Here is a 17804-nt window from a genome sequence, read left to right as displayed (position 1 = left end):
GAATGGTAACAATATCCTCAGCTGTAAAGTACTTATTCACAAGATAACAGGTTCAGTTGACCTAACATAACATCTAAACTGACCTATTTAAACATCAGTAACCCTCTGTAATTTATTAATGTCTTTATATTGCATCAGTTCAGAGTTTTGTGATAAATATACAGTATATATATATATATATATATATATATATATATATATATATATATATATATATATATATATACAGTTTATATATATATATATATATATATATGCATTCTTAATTAAGTATTCATTTTCTGTAAAACTTAGGTAGTTTGTACTTAATTGCTAATTTAAACAATGTAAAATTTTTAAACATTTAACAAATAAACATTTGTTGCAGTGCAGAGATGAAAGTATGTTGAGGGTGAGAAAAGATACACTATTCTTCTGCTTAGACGCTTTTTACTGCATGCACATTTTTTGGTGACACCTGTGACCTATCTGCAGAGTGAATACGAGTTTATACAAATGGTCGGGCTGACCATTAAGTAATTTTGTAGTTAATGAAGGAGTATACTATGATGAGCAAGGGCCAGAAATAATAAATACAGCAAAGAAAATGGTATTATTTAAAATAAAACTGCATATCAGCCCTATTTTCAAAGGCATAGTGCTGTTAAAACAATACATTAGTAATCATGTTTATTTACTTTTATCCTCATACTGCACAAAGACAGCACTTCCTAGTCCATTTTCTCTATTTGTGCTTCCGATAATGGGAATATCTGACGTGTGATTTCTGACTGTGGTTTTAACATTTTTATTACCTTATGCCACACTAGCTACTGCTCTTCAGAACTGCCTCTAAGGCTGTTCAACAGTGGTCCACACTTCTCTCCTAAGCTATTACCTTCCATTATTCAATGTCATCTATAGGATGCAGTGCTACTTTTCCAAATTTAATCCTACTTCTCTCTTTCATTCTGTTCATTTATTATCGATGAGCTTAAATGCAGAAAGATACACAGACAAATCATTTTTGGTCTAACACAAAAAATAAGAAACAAAGTGTCATTATCCATTATCTAGCAAATTTAATACATTGCACTGTTCACATTAAGCTGCACATATTTGTTATAGTATTCATATAATGATATCTGTGTAGTATTATTTTTAGCAGTTCCATAATTAATTCTGGAATGCTTGTCAACTATAGAAAAATAAATGTCTGTGCTTGTTTGTGTTCCAGTCCTGCTTTTCATACAGTAGAGAGCACAACATTAACTGAAAAGTATGTTTTATTCAAGTGGGATTTTTGCAGCTGTTTCATTTACATCCATTTGAATGAATAGCATAGGTGCAATGCCTGATTCAAAATTAATCCCATTATATTAGGTTCTCTAGTATTCTTATGCTGAAATGAAGCTGCACCTGTGACTTGTGGTTTTGTTTTGTTTATGGTTTCAATCATTAGCAACACTTACTTCAGGAAAGCCTGCTTGCGTAAGGATTAGGTAATTTTTTAAATAATCGTTTTTAATTATGCACAGCTGGTGCTAGAATCTGCTCTTGTCACAGCAATATCTTAAAGTACTTAAAATATTTTATTGAATTTTACACTTGAACAAGCATCCCATAAACATTTGGTTTGTTTGTTAATTTGTACATTTGCCTGTAGTCATTTCTATTTTGTACATTTTAATATTAAACCTTAATGTAATGCCAAAGATTGGGTACAGTATATCTTTAACATTCCCTTTCTTTGCCTCAAACAACAAATGACAGATTTACAAAAAACACACCGTGCATCCTTTCCTGTAAGTGATATACATTATACTGTACCTCATAAGCAGCTGCTTTGGGCTCCATAGCCACTAGAGACCCTACTAGCATATTAGTTGTTCAACAGAGTTTGCTCATTAGTGAGATGCAATCTCCTAAATTATCTTGCCAGTTCAATAAAAATAACGTATCCATTTGGTGTAGAGAGAAAGAAGAGAGAAAGGTTTTAACATCTTTTTTTTCAGGTTTTTAACAATAAAGTTGTTTCTTTCTTTCTTTTGGCTGGAAGTTGGAGCACAAAGACGAAGTGAGAGGTGGTGGCTCTGAAATAGTCTTAGTAGGGAAGGTTTGTCTTTTCAGCTTGTTGCCTGTAATATTACGACATAATCTGAGCCTTTAGAAGCCATTAGCAGCTTTCAGCTGGGGTTGACACTGACTGCATTTAATTTATTATTGTAATTTTGATTATTACCTCCAAAGCACTTGTTATTCCTTATATTGTTTAAGTCATTTAAAACATTTACATACAATATCTAAAGTGATTTTGCTTTTACTATCATGATGATTTAATTATATTATTTATCTGGAATTTCATCTGTATTAGGAAAGCTTGTATTGATTAATGTGAATATCAAAGCACATGTATATAACTAATGCAAAAAAAAAAAAGTATTGATTCATTTTTACACTTCTGACCAATTTCTGTGTTTTCTTGTTATTCACTCCTTCCTTTGAATTCACCATCAGTTTATTCAAATGCAAAGCATACTGAGTTAGGAATGTATTGTTAAACTTAATGGTGGAAAAAATATGAAGTTTTACTGGTAAAGTGCAAATGAACTGTATTTTACAAATTCCTCGCCCTTTGCATAAAATTTTGACAACCTTGACAAAGTTTCTATTTTAAAAGAATAGTACATGACTTGATTTTGTTTGAACTTTTAACGTTAAGAGAACAAATAATGTAATGTGACATTTCTGATTTTATATATTTTCTTATTGTAAAGGAGCAAGCATGATGCATTATGTTTTGGAGATAAAATAGTTCCATTTTTTATTTGATTTATAAGTCTGTATGACTGGTGTTTGCAAAGAAGGCTTTAACTTTCTAAAGAGAAATTAAATGAAGAATTTGAAAATTATAAATAGTGAACTGTTACTTCATGGTGACCCAGGTTCACTTCCCGGGTCCTCCCTGCGTGGAGTTTGCATGTTTTCCCCGTGTCTGCGTGGGTTTCCTCCGGGTGCTCCGGTTTCCTCCCACAGTCCAAAGACATGCAGGTTAGGTGCATTGGCGATTCTAAATTGTCCCTAGTGTGTGTGTGTGTGTGTGTGTGTGCCCTGCGGTGGGCTGGCGCCCTGCCCAGGGTTTGTTTCCTGCCTTGCGCCCTGTGTTGGCTGGGATTGGCTCCAGCAGACCCCCGTGACCCTGTAGTTAGGATATAAGGGGTTGGATAATGGATGGATGGATGGATGGATACTTCATGGTGTTTATTAGTAGTTATGCAAATTGGACTATACAGTTTTAAATTCTTGTTTTACAAATAATAGTTCTATAAAAAAGTGCCTACACCCTTTCAGAATGTATAGTACTCTGCATATCATTTGAAAGTGAATGATATTTGAACTTCACCCTTGTTGTAAAACAGATAAATCGGAGCTAAATAAAGCTAAATTTTCATCATTTCATTTAAGGTTTCTTGGTCTTTGTCCAGTGTCCTGGGCTTAAATCAGATCATATTCACTGTCTGTGTGGAGTTTCCAATTTTTATTAAGTCTGCTAGGGCTTTTCTCTGGGTATTCAGTTTTCCCTACCATATTGCAAAGATTAGATTGGGCTAATTGTGTTGTCAGAGTAGGCTTATATTCTCCATGACCTTCATGAACTCTGAATGTCTGTTCTCCATCAGAATATTAGTATTCACAAATTTATGTTGTTTTAAAAGGGAATGGACCAAGATTTTATTCTGGAAAGTGATATTGATAGCCTGATTTTGATGAGTCACTCTGCACGTCATCGGAAACTAATGTCTTGTAAACCACTCATGGAATGGTTGAAAAACAATAATCCAGTCATTTTCAATGATCTACTCATGGTAAGCTAGCTTACATCTACTTATTAGTGGTAGTATCATTGTGGTGAATACAAAGCATATCGACATTATTGCTAATAAATATGAACAAAAAGGAACTGACATGAAAGGTTGTGTGGTCCAGAATAAAATGACAAAAAGCAGGTTATATTAAACCAGAAACAGTAAGTCTTTGTCACACTCATCTACTGACTCTAGACTCAATTGCTCCGTCATAGTAAGAGGGTAAAAGTTGTTGAGATTCACAAAACTGCCTTCATTCTTTGTTCTGAATACAGTATTATTGAACATTATACATTTTTAACTGTTTCTCAAAACCGTTAAGGGATGGCCATCTTCAGTAACTGTGTATTTAAAAATTCTTTCACGTAAATGTCAGTGCTCTAAAATAAATTCTTCTTCTGTATAATGAAGGTTTGGTTCTTCATCTGGAATATTCTACACCATCAAAATACTAATGAGATCTCAATTTGTATTGTAGGTTTATTCTGAAAGCCTTGGAAAACTTTATGAAAGGCAATTGAAAGAATTTTTTAGTCTTGCACGATTCAAAGTCACTGGAGCAAAGGACAGCAGACGTTTTTGTAAGTCTATAATGGATCAAGTCCTCTTGATTATTTAATTGTATCTTTCATAAACTAAAGGCCAGAACAGCATGTTGTATCCTAAATAAACTTCCTTTATCATCACGTACCAAGTAATAACAAATAATTCCTATATTTTTTAATTAAACAATCATGATAATATTTGCTATTTCTGCCTTATACCTGCTTCTTTGTGTATTTACCTATTAAGTGAAGTACATTAGAAAAATGTGTTTTCTAATATACTGTACATTCATCTAGCTTTCCCAGATACCACTGAAAGAAGTTTACCACCTTCTTCAAACATAACATGGCCAAAGCTTAATTTCTCTGTTCCTGACCGCCTTGAAATGGATATAGGACGCAGACAATTAGTGGACAAAGTAAGTATTTTCTGTTTATAAGATTATGTTTTACAAATACAGTTCATTCATGTGAGAAAATGTTTGAAAATTAGAATGTAAACTATTTGTCCCTCTGTGTTTAACCATCAAGTATTAATGTTGAAGCTAAAGACCCACCTTCTCTCTGCTAGTATAAATTTAAAAAATGACATTTCCCTTATTCTTTATATGGGCCAGTTGCAATTCATATTCAATATTAGGTCCAGTTAATAGATTTTTTTATTTTTTTCTTCATCTTGAGGTGAAATGGTATTAGTTTTGTTGTAAAATGTCTTGTGGTAGTTTTCACTTTGAAAATGCTTACATAATATCAATTGATTAATTGATTGATTTAAACCACAATTTTCCAACAGGTTCTAGAGCAGGTTCTTTCTCAATTAGAACATATGTGCATTGAAGAACAAGAATTCATTATTTATTTCTTTAATGTGGAGAGTACAGAAGATGAGAGTGAGGTAGGTAAGGATTGTTTACTATTGTAATGTTTCAAAGTTTCTTCAAAAAATCAAAATGTAGGACCCAATAAATTTCTGAAAGAGAATAAATATTAGTCAAAATAGTCAAAAAGAACATAAATGCTCCTCTCTCATTTTTCACAGAACACTTACATGGTCTCTAAGTCTTTTGGGAGAATGTTTTTGAACAAATTAGGTAAAAGTAGAACTTATTTCATAACATGAGTTCCAAGCATACACTGCATTTCATAATATGAACATTATATTATTCTCTCACTTTGAAATTTCTCATTGAGAAAGTCAGGTCATCAGTCTCTATGCTGGTGCTTGAGCTAGTCAATAGCTGAGTCATGTAGGAAGATGATGGTCAAAAACACAAAAATAAATCCACAACAGAATTGCTGAAAAGAAGCAAAATAAAATAAAAGTTTTGGGCTGGCCTAGTCAAAGTGCAGACCTAAACTCAATGAAGATGCTGTAGCAGGACCTGAAATGTGAACAAATGTTTGAAAAGTAAAACAGTTCTGTTTAAGTCTATGATAAAATTCCTCCACAACAATGTGACAAACTGATGTTGAATTATATAAACCATTAGTTTGTCCCCTTGTACATTGGGTGGCAGCATCCCTTGTGGTGAGTCCCTGTTTGGATGGCCACAAGTACAGTTCCATAGGTTTTACATGTTACAGGTACTTCTGGTGGGAGTTATTGACAGATGAATCTCCTTTTCTAGAGTGGCTGTACTTGACCCAAAAGTACTTCTGGAAGTCAAAGGTTTAGGCACTAAAAATACTCCTAGGTTGATTTAAAAGGGAACCTTCATTTTGCCTGGATAGTTGAAATTTGGTTTGGATGAGAGACAAAGCTTTCCAGGGAGGAGTGAAGAAAAATGAAAAGAACAAGAAGGATAGGGAAAAGAAAAACTTAATATACTGGAAAAGAAACCTGACACAAAGGTGTTTTTCATGAAAGGAATTATTTGAACCTGGGACTTTTTCTTGTGTAGTTGTGCCAAGGAGTTGTGGCTCAGTTACACCCCCTAGTGTACTATATATGCACAATACGTCAGATTGAGTGCTGCTGTCTACAAGTCAAAACATACACTGTTATATGGTAAATTTCTTATTTGTAAGTAGGTAAAATTCAATAATAAATAATGATAGAAAGTACAGTACAGTACTGCCAGTGCAACTGCTTTGTATACAAGAGACATGAACTTCACGAGTTGCATGCAGGAAGCTATTGCATTTGCTACATCCAGTTATGTCTGCTATGCCCCAATCTCCAATCTGGATTTTTGAACTCTATTATAACCTTATGGGACCATGGATGTATATGCAAACAGACATTATGTGGTGCTGTGCTTTTCAGATCTTCCTCCCTTTTTCTGAACTCCCAATCTCTCAACACAGGCTCCCTGTATACTTGAGTGGGCATATGTGCCTTAATTACAAAAACTAGTGTGCTAATGAGGAAACCAGCTGAACCATGCCTGTCTGTACTTGAATGTATTCGTTGATGAGGCCAATTCAATCATCAACACCCTGGGGGTGCTCCACTACACTACTGCACATACCTACACCCCTCAGAGCCTTAGCACAGTTTTTAACCTAAATTCCACACACTCCCTGGGACCCCTAATATGCTTTGTCGCAAATGGATTCTATGATGTGTAGGCTAACATGGCCTGCTTTTGGTCATTTGCTAGTCTGAACTGATCGAGAGGTATGCAATATAATGTTAGAAAGATTTACTTAGGGATATTTTGATATGACAAAAAAACTAAACTTAAACATACACATGACAAAAATGAGAACTGTATCCACTAGTGAGTTGGACTGGTGATGCTCTGGACCAAATATGTAAGTATAGTCAATTTGGGTATATAATATGAATGCCTCCTAGAAACATCATATGTAACTTACAGTATAATGGGCATAGCAAACTAGGAATAGACCCAGGAAAAGTTCCTGGATGCTGAGGTAAAACTACTTCTCTTTACCTGGCTGGGAGTATCTGGGAATCTCTGACATACTGCTGGATACTGTTAATTGAGAAACCTGGACTACTTTACTAAACTTGCCACTGCAACAGTCTTACTAAGACACACATTTAAAGAAGAGTGTAGTATGTTACTAATTTGGAAAGGGACAAATCTTGCTATTTTATTTATGTATCTATGTAAACCTTGTACTAATTGTTAGTGTCTGCATGGGTTTTCTTCCACATCTCCAAAGATCACACTACCTAGTGATTGTAAATTAGCCTGATATTTATTTTTTTTGTGAGAGTGCACTACGATGAACTGGTACACCACATAGAATTGCTTTATGTTTCACTCTCAAAGCAGCCAGGACAAGCTATGGGCCCTCTGTGACCCTTAATAGGATTAGTTTGATAATGTTTTATAAATAGTATATCTATCTGTAGTATGCACTTTATAGCTTGCCTAAAAATAGAGATTAGCCCTGGTAAATGAGAATAAACCGAACTGACCAAGGATTGCACTGATAAATTTGAAATCCAATTTTGATTCAGACCCAAAATAACATAGCCACTTTTCCTCTGTGGAACAAGCCCCAGACACAGACAGGCAGACATGTTATTTTTGCACCACCACACGTTTATTTACACAACTACTATTTACACTGTCCTTAAGTGCACCACAAACCCCAATCTTCCCCAAAGTCCAGGCCAACCACTCTGCCTCTTCGGACCGCCTCCTTCTCTCTTTCTCCGACCTTGTCCTGCTTCCACCCGACTCCAGCATTGAGTGAAGGGAGGCGGCCCCTTTTATCCATACCCGGATGTGTTCCAGGTGTGCACCGGCAATCCCGCGGACACGCCCTAATGTGGCGGAAGTGCCTGCTGTCCTCCTGGAAGCACTCCGGGTGTTCCCTCTCTTCTTCCCCATAGCACTTCCTGGTGTGGTGGAAGTACTGGGGTCCAGGGTCCCTCAGGCAGGGGGACGCCCCCTGGCGGTGACCACGGGCCCCTACAGGGTTGGGCTTCCAAGCCCTGTACCCGTGGCCCCCAATACAACCAGGGCGGATGCCCCCTCATCGTCTGGAGGAGGTATGAACCCTCCTCCTGTCGTCTTGGGCATCCCAGCCGGGCATGAACCCCAGCCGGGCGCCACAGCTCTTGGAGTGAGTAGATGCACATAGTGTCAGCTGTATTTAAGTCTTTCAAGCCACACTACAAACAGGTTAAGTGCAGGATAGTGATTGCCCTCCAGTTCCCTTTCAACCAAGGAGAACGGGCAAACTAATTGCAACTGGAAGACTAGAACATTGGGTGAAATACATTTGGATCTTTGGGCATCCTTGTGCCTGTTGAGGATTCCTGAAGCTTGGTGTATCATCTTGATTTACTTCTAAGTGAGGGATACGGTGTTAAAAAAAATTGTCAAAAATGTGCATGCTTTTGTTAATTGACACACCTTTCTTATTTAATTCACACATTTCACCAGTGCAATCTTCTGCAGTTTCTGCAGTGCCATCTATAAGTTTAGTGGGATCAAGTGTATACATGAGCACAATGTTAGATACATGGTCCTAGCAGTCCAGGGAGTGATAGAGCAGTGATAAGATTTGATCCTTGACCAGTGATCAAAATAACCGTGTTGATAACAGCAGCTCCAATTCTGAGCACAGACACAATCTCTCACTTGAATTTTGTCCATATTTTGCTTCTTTGAAAAAGAAACGTGACTGTGCTAAGCAATCAGTTTTTAAGCTTTTTTTAAGCATGCGTTCCAGAGTAATACTTTTTCATATAATTGACCTTATGGTAATCATCCCCTTATTAATATCTGACATAACCCCTGGTATTTTCCTGACCAGATTCTGCCTCCTATAAAATCTTTTCTTTCAAACTATGTGGAAGGACGTAAGTCTTGACAACAAAACTCTACACACTAATCTAATGTCTGTTTTACCTACATTTTTATCACTCTTTAATTTAATATATATATTTTTTATCAGTATGCTGCTGCTGGAGTATGTGAATTTCCCCATGGGATTAATAAAGTATCTATCTATCTATCTATCTATCTATCTATCTATCTATCTATCTATCTATCTATCTATCTATCTATCTATCTATCTATCTATCTATCTATCTATCTATCTATCTATCTATCTATCTATCTATCTATCTATCTATGATAATAACCCTGACATCTCACACTTTCCATAGCTTTCTTGATTTAGCTCTAGTTTCTTTTTTTGTGATAGATGGATAATTGCACAATTCTTTCTCCACTCTCTGAAATTATAGCTGGAAAAAGTATTTTTAGGAAAGCTCCCTTACTGTACTATAGTTGGCCCAGGTGTCTTTGCAATGCTGGGGCTCATGTATAAACAGTGCTTACACACAAAAATGTTGCGTATGCCCATTTCCAGGCTCACATCGTAATGTATAAACACTAAACTTTGCATAAAGCCACGCCTTTACACAATAGCTCAATTAAGCATTAAGCACACGCTGCCTCTGCCATGCTGTCTGTTTGAACTGCCTTCATAAACAAATGCTTCAGAGCCTTTCCTGTACGGACCTTGCAGTTCAGAAACAGTTTCATCCCAAGAACTATAAATGCACTCAATCAGTTCAAGTGCTCCTTGTAGAACTGTTTGTACTTATAAGTACAGTACCTCACTGTAAACTTGCAATACAGTTATAATACCACTTTATAAGAGCCACTTTATAAGGCACGAATTTACATATAATGACGATATCATTTTTAAGATGAAATGCAGCAAAATATGTTTATTACATTATACAGATAAAATGTTAACATCATTTAAATAATCTATATTGTTAATAATTAAACATATGAGGACACGGTGTCGCAGCACTAGGAAGGAGCTGGCGCCTCGTTCAGGGATTGTTCCTGCCTTGCGCTGTATTCTTGCTGGGACTGGTAATTAAACATGTGCTATGAAGATATTTCAATGTTCCTTAAAAGTTTTGAAGAATCGGTTTATTGCAGTACTGCTGAAATAAATTATTTCATCGATGCAGCAAGCATCTTGCATGAGGTAGTCTCTGGACAGGGCGCCAGCTTGTCACTATCACTGCACCACCGTGTTCCTATGTTTAATAACATGCTTTAATTCCTATCATCATGAAAATGATATCAAGTATACATCTCAGTATTTAAATTATTCAGAGAGGTGTAATATCATGAATGTAATGGATTCTGTGTCCTGTCAGCGGAAGAGAAAGCCCGTTTAAAAAGCACATAGTGATTCTCAAACATAGAGCACATAGTAGAACACATACAATACAAAGTATTAACGTGCTACTTTAGTTACAATGGTATTTGAGAAACTAGTAAATTAAACGATTTTAAGATGAAGTTTATGATGTTCTACTTTAATGACAAAATAAACTACGTGATTAAAGTGGAAATTTTGAGATTAAAGTTGACATTTCGAGCTTTTCTCCCACTGTGTCCCTATTTTTTTTTTTCTCTGTACCTTAATAAGCTTCCATATGACACTTAGACGGTGGGCTACGACTCACCTTTTCACGGCAACTTTGATATTTCAGGCACTGTGAGACTTTGTGAACTTGAGCTTTTGAGTTTCTCTGACACTCTATGTCACTCGATCAACTTCCTTTGGTTGTTTATACAACTGTTTAAACCAACAAATAGTATGTTTTTCCTTGCCTCCACTTGGTATTCTCTGAAATTCTTCTATTTTCCCCCATGCTTTTGACATTGTTTTTTCACATAACGCTGAGCTTAAGGGCTATTTATATTGATTTGCATATTCAAAGAGGCATAATTCTGGGAGGAGCTGGGGAGTGGCAGCAAGCATGTGCACGTGCGTTACTTTTCATGATGACTGGGATTTATGTAGCAGAAGAACGTGGAAATTGGCGTACGCACAGATTTATGCATCTGGATTTTTTGTGCACACACTATGCACATTTCCGCTTTTGTCTGTAGACCATGTTTTAGTGTGAATTCTACGCACAGCGTTATGCATGAGGCCCCTGGACCGTGGCTTCTTATTAAGTGCCATACAACTTCATGGTTACAAGTGCAGCATAAAGGGTGGCAAGGAGCCAAGTCAGGGGATGGCTAATCAACATTCTGGTATCCCCACATTGCCCTCCACCCATATTTATGACTTGAAAATAATTAACTCCCAGGTACTAGCCATTGAATTAAGCATAGTTTCACACTTGGTGTGGGTCTAGTATTATCCATGATAGCATTTTTGTCAGTGATCAACCCAACGGGATTTCTTCTGTTTTGTATAATGTTAACTTACTTACATTTTTACAAACATGAAGAGAGAGAGAGAAAGACATAGGGACATCTGTTTACTATTTGTAAGCAAATGAATATGTCTACATTTTAAAGGCTAAAAAATAGGTTATACTTTGCCTGCAGGTTAATCAGTGCTGGCAGGCAAGTGCACTCATCTTAATGCAGTAATTGCCATTAACCAGTGTGGCAAGTGTACAACATGACCTGATGTTACCAGCACATTGATTTAAAAAGTGGAGAGGAGCTAAGTAGAGGGAAGGAATGATATCAAAACAGGGAGAAAGATAACAAGGCAAGAATAGGTGCAGGAGTAGGAGCAGGAGACTCCATAGTGTCTTGTAGAAGAAAGAAAAATTGTGATTTAGCACGCAGGAAAGGTCTGCTGATCAACTTCAAGGAGCAGTGAAGGTATAATAAAGAACAGTCCAGATGGAAGCAAAGACAGTGAAACTGTGTATGAAGCCAGGTGAAGCAGCTGCTGTGTTCATGGCTTAAAGGGTGTAACTGTGTGTGAAGCCGAGAGGGGCTGCTTTTGTGTGTGGGGCTAAAGCCACCTTGTTTGTAGGAAAGTTATAGTAAAGGATGACAGAATTGTGTGTGAAGCTAGGTGAAATCCAGTCTCTTGGGAGGGGTCCATACCATGTGTAACGATGCTTCTAAAGGGACTGGAGGATGCTTAGTTTTATTTGTGTTTTTAACACACTGAGTTGTAATAACACTCTCTCAATGTAACTGTCTGGTTTCAGGAGGCTCTCACATTTTAATGGAAGAGGTTTTAATGTATTTATTTCAAGGACACTATTTATTTATTAATGTACTGTGGACATTTTAATTCTTATTTTGGTTTTAATAAAGCTCTTTGCACCTTAAACCTTGTCTTTCTCCTCACTTGCTGGTGGTCCATCCTCAGTTATGACTTACAGGTGCCCTGACAAGGGATGTGCTATGGGGCGATGGTATAGGGCATCACTGTGCAATAAATGTAAAAATATGAAAATAATGTTATACTAATGATTAATACTATATTGCTCTTAGTTAACAGTAAATGCCAATGACTGTGTAGCAAGAGGACACAGAGACTCATTTGATGACAGGTAAGTAAATTGGGATAAACTGGATCTTTTCAGTACAAAAATGGATACAAGGCCCTCTGAAGGTTTTATAAACCATCATTTGGGTTTTAAGTGCATTTATTTTACTTAGCTATATTTGAAATGTTTTTAGCATTTACATTTCTTTTTTCAGCGACTATTTAATGAAGTAAATGTTTTGAAATGAACACTTATTTGAATTGGGATATTGCTACTGTATATCACTCTCGGGACAATATTTAATTGTACTAGTGTACTACTAAGCTCCACGCTACTTTACTATTGCAGTTAAAATAATGACATGGAAAACTGTTAAACCTTGAAAAATGCACAGTACATTTTGAGAATTAAAATAATGTATTGCTATTATAGTGCCACCCTGAGTGCATGTTTCTGGATAACCTAATCATTTTTGTTGAGCCTTTTCCCCTTTTCAATAAAAGATCTTTCAAAATTAAATTTTAAATATATTTTTATATATTTAAATACATTTTGAGATATCTGAAATGCATTTAATACTTTTTCAGGTACCCCAAAAGAAGTTCCTTTGCATTTCAAGATACCTCACATTTTCTATGCTTAGACAGCCAAATTAATTTTGAGATGTCACAAAATCAGTTCTTGTAAATTTCCTGTTTTTCAATAGGACTTCCTGTTTATATCAAGGAAATACTTTTCAGATATATTGAATTGCATTTAAGATATTTCTGATTATACCGGAAGCACATTTGAGACATCTTTAATTGTATTTTAGATATCTCTAAAGGATATCTTCCTTTCTTTTTAAAGGCTTCTTAAGTATTTCACAAAATTTTAAACAAAATATTTCAGAATTATCTAGTTATTCCTTTCAGATAACTGTAAATGAAATATATTACTTTGAAGTGTAAATGAACTTAGCATCTTGAAAGCCATCAGATCCTGACCAGCCTCACCAGCTTCAAGTCCTTTTGTTACATTTCAGGCACCCGACTGAGCTCCTTATCAGCTGGCATTTAATTGATCAATCAGTAAGTTGTGCAGGCCTTAGAATTAGGTCATTTTGATGCCTTTGTGTACAATGGTAAAACACTGGTTGAATGGGAAGTTTCTAGGATGAGGATTAGGACAACCTTTTGTACATCTAAAACCAATATTAATGCTCTTATGTATCAAACTGACTGAGAAACTCTAGAAATGAATGGTAATAGATTATGTCTAATTTTAATTGAAATATTATAGGTTATTTTTTGTAAAGGTTTATACTTTAATGATGTTAACCAATGCACATATTATTACCCAAAAATGACTCATATGTTAAATGCCAACAATTATAAACATTAATTATGATAATGTAAAATGAATTACTTCTAAATTAACCTTTGAAGCAGCAAATGTTTTACAAAATTTCTGGTAGAACACCATCTCAAGATATGGTACATGACTAGTGTATTATACTGTATATACTTATAAAAGGATGCCTATATTTGCAGATAGATCACTTGCATAATAAGCGACTTGCTTAGAGTCATACTATGAGAGTGGAGTTTATGGAACCTGCAAACTTTCTATTTTCTGCCCAATGCTTTAGCCAGACAAACCTGCCTAATATGTGACAATTTAGTAAGAGCATCTTTCCTTTCATTCTTACAGGAAAGATAAGGCTTCAAACCTTCTGATAAGAGGAGTCTTTGGCTGCATTGAAGCAGACATGTTAAACTTTGTTAACTTATGTGATAAAGTAGAACTGTTTAGCTGTCTACATGTATTACTTAGGATAAGCCAGCATGTGAATAAGATTCAGAAAAATCCTTCTGCATCATTCTTCTGCAAAGTACTCAGAATTTGTTTACTTCAGGCCAAGCACAACTTCCATCAATTAACTGTAGGTATTTAATTCTGACTGTAATGTTATATAACATCAATAACTATAAATGATTTATTATTGACACAATTACATACAAAAATACAGTAAAATAGAAATGAAAAACATGACATGTACATAGATGTTTTAAACATTTTGAATAACATTTTACATTTGTTTTACAATATAATGCCAAACTATTATAATAATAAAAGTATACAAAGTAAAATGTCATTTCTTCCTTCAGCCAGTACTTATTGTACTTGTAATGTATGCTTGACAAGGACACATAACTTGTACTGATTTATTTTTCAGTTCCTGGAAGAATGTTTGCTGTAGACTGTCCTGTTAGTATAAGTCTTATTCACCACTCTACATATTGATGTTGTAGAAAGTGCAGTTTCCCAGGATGTACAGCAGGGGTGTCCAACCCGCAGCCCACGGGCCGCATGCGGCCTAAAGCAAGTATCAATGCGGCCCAACAAGCAATTATAAACTAACAAACACATAATTTACTGTTTCTGATATACTGTATTTGAAGTGTCTTTTGCCACCAAGAAGCGAAAAAAATAGCCCATCCCGATGATTCATTTAACTGTTGCATTGTGTTCATGCAATTAGATGACTATGCATATAGCACAGTCACGCGTCGCTCGATATGTCATACATTTCATTATTTGTGCACAGTTTGAATGCAGTTATATGGCAAGACAGTTGAACTGAGTTTGCACGTGTTTCTGTAAATTGAGTGAACAAAACAGAGTGGTTATTGATATATCTGTTTTTATCTTCTGTTGTAACATAGTTGTTTTTTTAAAAAACAAGTAAGTATATTTTCTTATTGAACCTTGATTTCTAAAAAAGACCGTATCTAAAAAAAGAAAATATATCGGATGAAAGAAGGTTATTCAATGAAAAATGGACAAAGGACTACTTTTTTGTTGAGATGAACAGTAAGGCACTCTGCTTAATTTGTCGTGATTCCATACCTGTCTTCAAAGAGTATAATTTGAAAACGCATTATGTGCAAAAACATGCTTCCAAATTCGATGCGTATCAAGGAATGTGTCGGAAAGACAAAGTAGCGGAACTGAAAAAAGGCCTCTCATCGCTACAAATTTTTTTTTAAAAAGTTACAACTCAGACAGAATCTATTCTAAAAGCTAGTTATGTAGTCACAAATTTAATCACCAAAAAATCAAAACCATTTTGTGATGGCGAGTTTATTAAGGAATGCGTGGAAAGCATGGCAGATATAATTTGCCCTGATAAGAAACGCGATATTTCTAAAATCAGTTTGTCTCATGGAACTATTGCCAGGAGAATTGCCGAACTTGAGAAATCTATCAAAAACGATATGAAAAGTAAAGCTTGTAGTTTTAAATTTTATGCTTTGGCGATGGATGAAAGTACTGATGCTTCTGATACGGCACAATTTGCCATTTTTATTAGAGATATTAATGATGACTATAATGTCACTGAAGAAATGGCTTATTTAGTACCATTAAAAGACACAACATCAAGAGATTTATATGAAGCAATGAAAAAAACATTAACGCGATTTTCTTTATCTCTTGCTAACATATCTGATATAGTTATGGATGGTGCCCCAGCTATGATAGGTAAAAGAGAGGGGCTTGTAAAATTAATAGAAGACGATGTCATTGCTGTCGAAAACTCTTGTCTGATGAAGTATCATTGCATAATACACCAAGAAAATTTGTGCGGAGAAGCTTTAACTTTGGATTAGTTATGCAAATTGTTGTCAAGTCTCTGAATTTTATAAGGGCCAGGGGATTGAATCATCATCAATTCTAGGAATTTCTCAAAAGTTTGGATGCTAAATATGGCGATATCGTTTACTTTTCAGAAGTAAGGTGGCTCAGTCGAGGCCAAAAGTTAAAAAGATTTTATGATGTACTTAATGAAATCAAGTCGTTTTTGGTATTCGAAATCAAAATCTGTGCCAGAACTTGACAATGACAACTGGCTTGCATATTTAGCATTTTTGGTAGATTTGACTGCTCATTTAAATGACTTAAACACGCATTTTCAAGGTAAAGACCAACTTATCAGTACAATGTTTCAAACCATAAACATGTTCCAAATGAAACTGAAATTACGGCAAGCATAAATAAATGCAAACAATTTTTTGCATTTCAACACGTTGGCCAAACATAATCCTATAAATGGGAAAAAATATGGAGCCTTACTTTTCGATTTGATATTAGAATTTAAAAACAGATTTCAGGATTTTCGGAAAAATAATCAAAATTTTTGTATTTTTGTGACTCCATTTACAGTCGATATAGATATTTTGCTAGCTAATTTTCAAATGGAATGCATAGAGTTGCAATTTGACATTCAACGAAAAGCGAAATTTGATCACGTCTCTTTGTTGGACCTTTATAAATCCTACCTGCCCAGAGACAAATATCCCTCGCTGCACAGTCATGCGTTATTCATGTCATCACTTTTTGGAAGCACATACATTTGTGAACAACTATTTTCAAGAATGCGCACACTAAGAGTAAAATTAGAACCAGAATATCCGATGAGCACCTTGAGAACTTCCTGAGAATTGCAACTACTTCTATCGAACCAGATATTAATGCATTAGTTTCTCAAATTCACTGCCAAATATCACATTAATTTTATGATTTCTAGTTATCTTTGTATAAATAAAATGTATAATGAAAATTTATATATGTATTTATACAATATATAATCAAAATTGGGCGGCACGGTGGCGCAGTGGGTAGCGCTGCTGCCTCGCAGTTGGGAGACCTGGGGACCCGGGTTCGCTTCCCGGGTCCTCCCTGCGTGGAGTTTGCATGTTCTCCCCGTGTCTCCGTGGGTTTTCTCCGGGCGCTCCGGTTTCCTCCCACAGTCCAAAGACATGCTGGTTAGGTGGATTGGCGATTCTAAATTGGCCCTAGTGTGTACTTGGTGTGTGGGTGTGTTTGTGTGTGTCCTGCGGTGGGTTGGCACCCTGCCCAGGATTGTTTCCTGCCTTGTGCCCTGTGTTGGCTGGGATTGGCTCCAGCAGACCCCCGTGACCCTGTAGTTAGGATTCAGCGGGTTAGAAAATGGATGGATGGATGGATAATCAAAATTATATAAAATAGTAATTTAGACATGGTCTTTTTTATTCATCAGCTGTCTGTAATGTTTGTATTTGAAATGTGGCCCAAAACATTTATTTTTTTCCCAATGTAGCCCAGAATATCGAAAAGGTTGGACATCCCTGTTGTACAGGTTCTGTCAGTCAGGTTTATGGTGTTTACAGAGAACTGATG

At 35.8% G+C, this 17804-nt stretch overlaps 1 protein-coding gene across 3 annotated transcripts in view; it reads left to right on the top strand.

The window, feature by feature from the left end:
* LOC114662515 (exocyst complex component 1-like) overlaps window positions 1-17804 on the top strand; it is an 80292-nt gene that overhangs the window by 42225 nt on the left and 20263 nt on the right. For 2 of the 3 annotated variants that reach the window (XR_007936452.1, XM_028816019.2), the window contains exons 8-13: window positions 3696-3845; window positions 4324-4426; window positions 4688-4809; window positions 5184-5285; window positions 12607-12665; window positions 14295-14526. Coding sequence is in view for 2 of the 3 variants with exons in the window: in XM_028816019.2 (XP_028671852.2) it covers window positions 3696-3845; window positions 4324-4426; window positions 4688-4809; window positions 5184-5285; window positions 12607-12665; window positions 14295-14526 (768 nt within the window). In the remaining variant the exon portion in view is untranslated. The remainder of the gene's footprint in view (window positions 1-3695; window positions 3846-4323; window positions 4427-4687; window positions 4810-5183; window positions 5286-12606; window positions 12666-14294; window positions 14527-17804) is intronic. The other variant, XM_051934811.1, reaches the window with a different exon arrangement.

The sequence above is a fragment of the Erpetoichthys calabaricus genome, chromosome 12 (genome assembly GCF_900747795.2).
Source record: "Erpetoichthys calabaricus chromosome 12, fErpCal1.3, whole genome shotgun sequence".
In the NCBI taxonomy this organism is placed as follows: Eukaryota; Metazoa; Chordata; class Cladistia; order Polypteriformes; family Polypteridae; genus Erpetoichthys; species Erpetoichthys calabaricus.
Note: the sequence above shows the minus strand (reverse complement) of the source record. Positions and strands in the feature narration are given on the sequence as shown.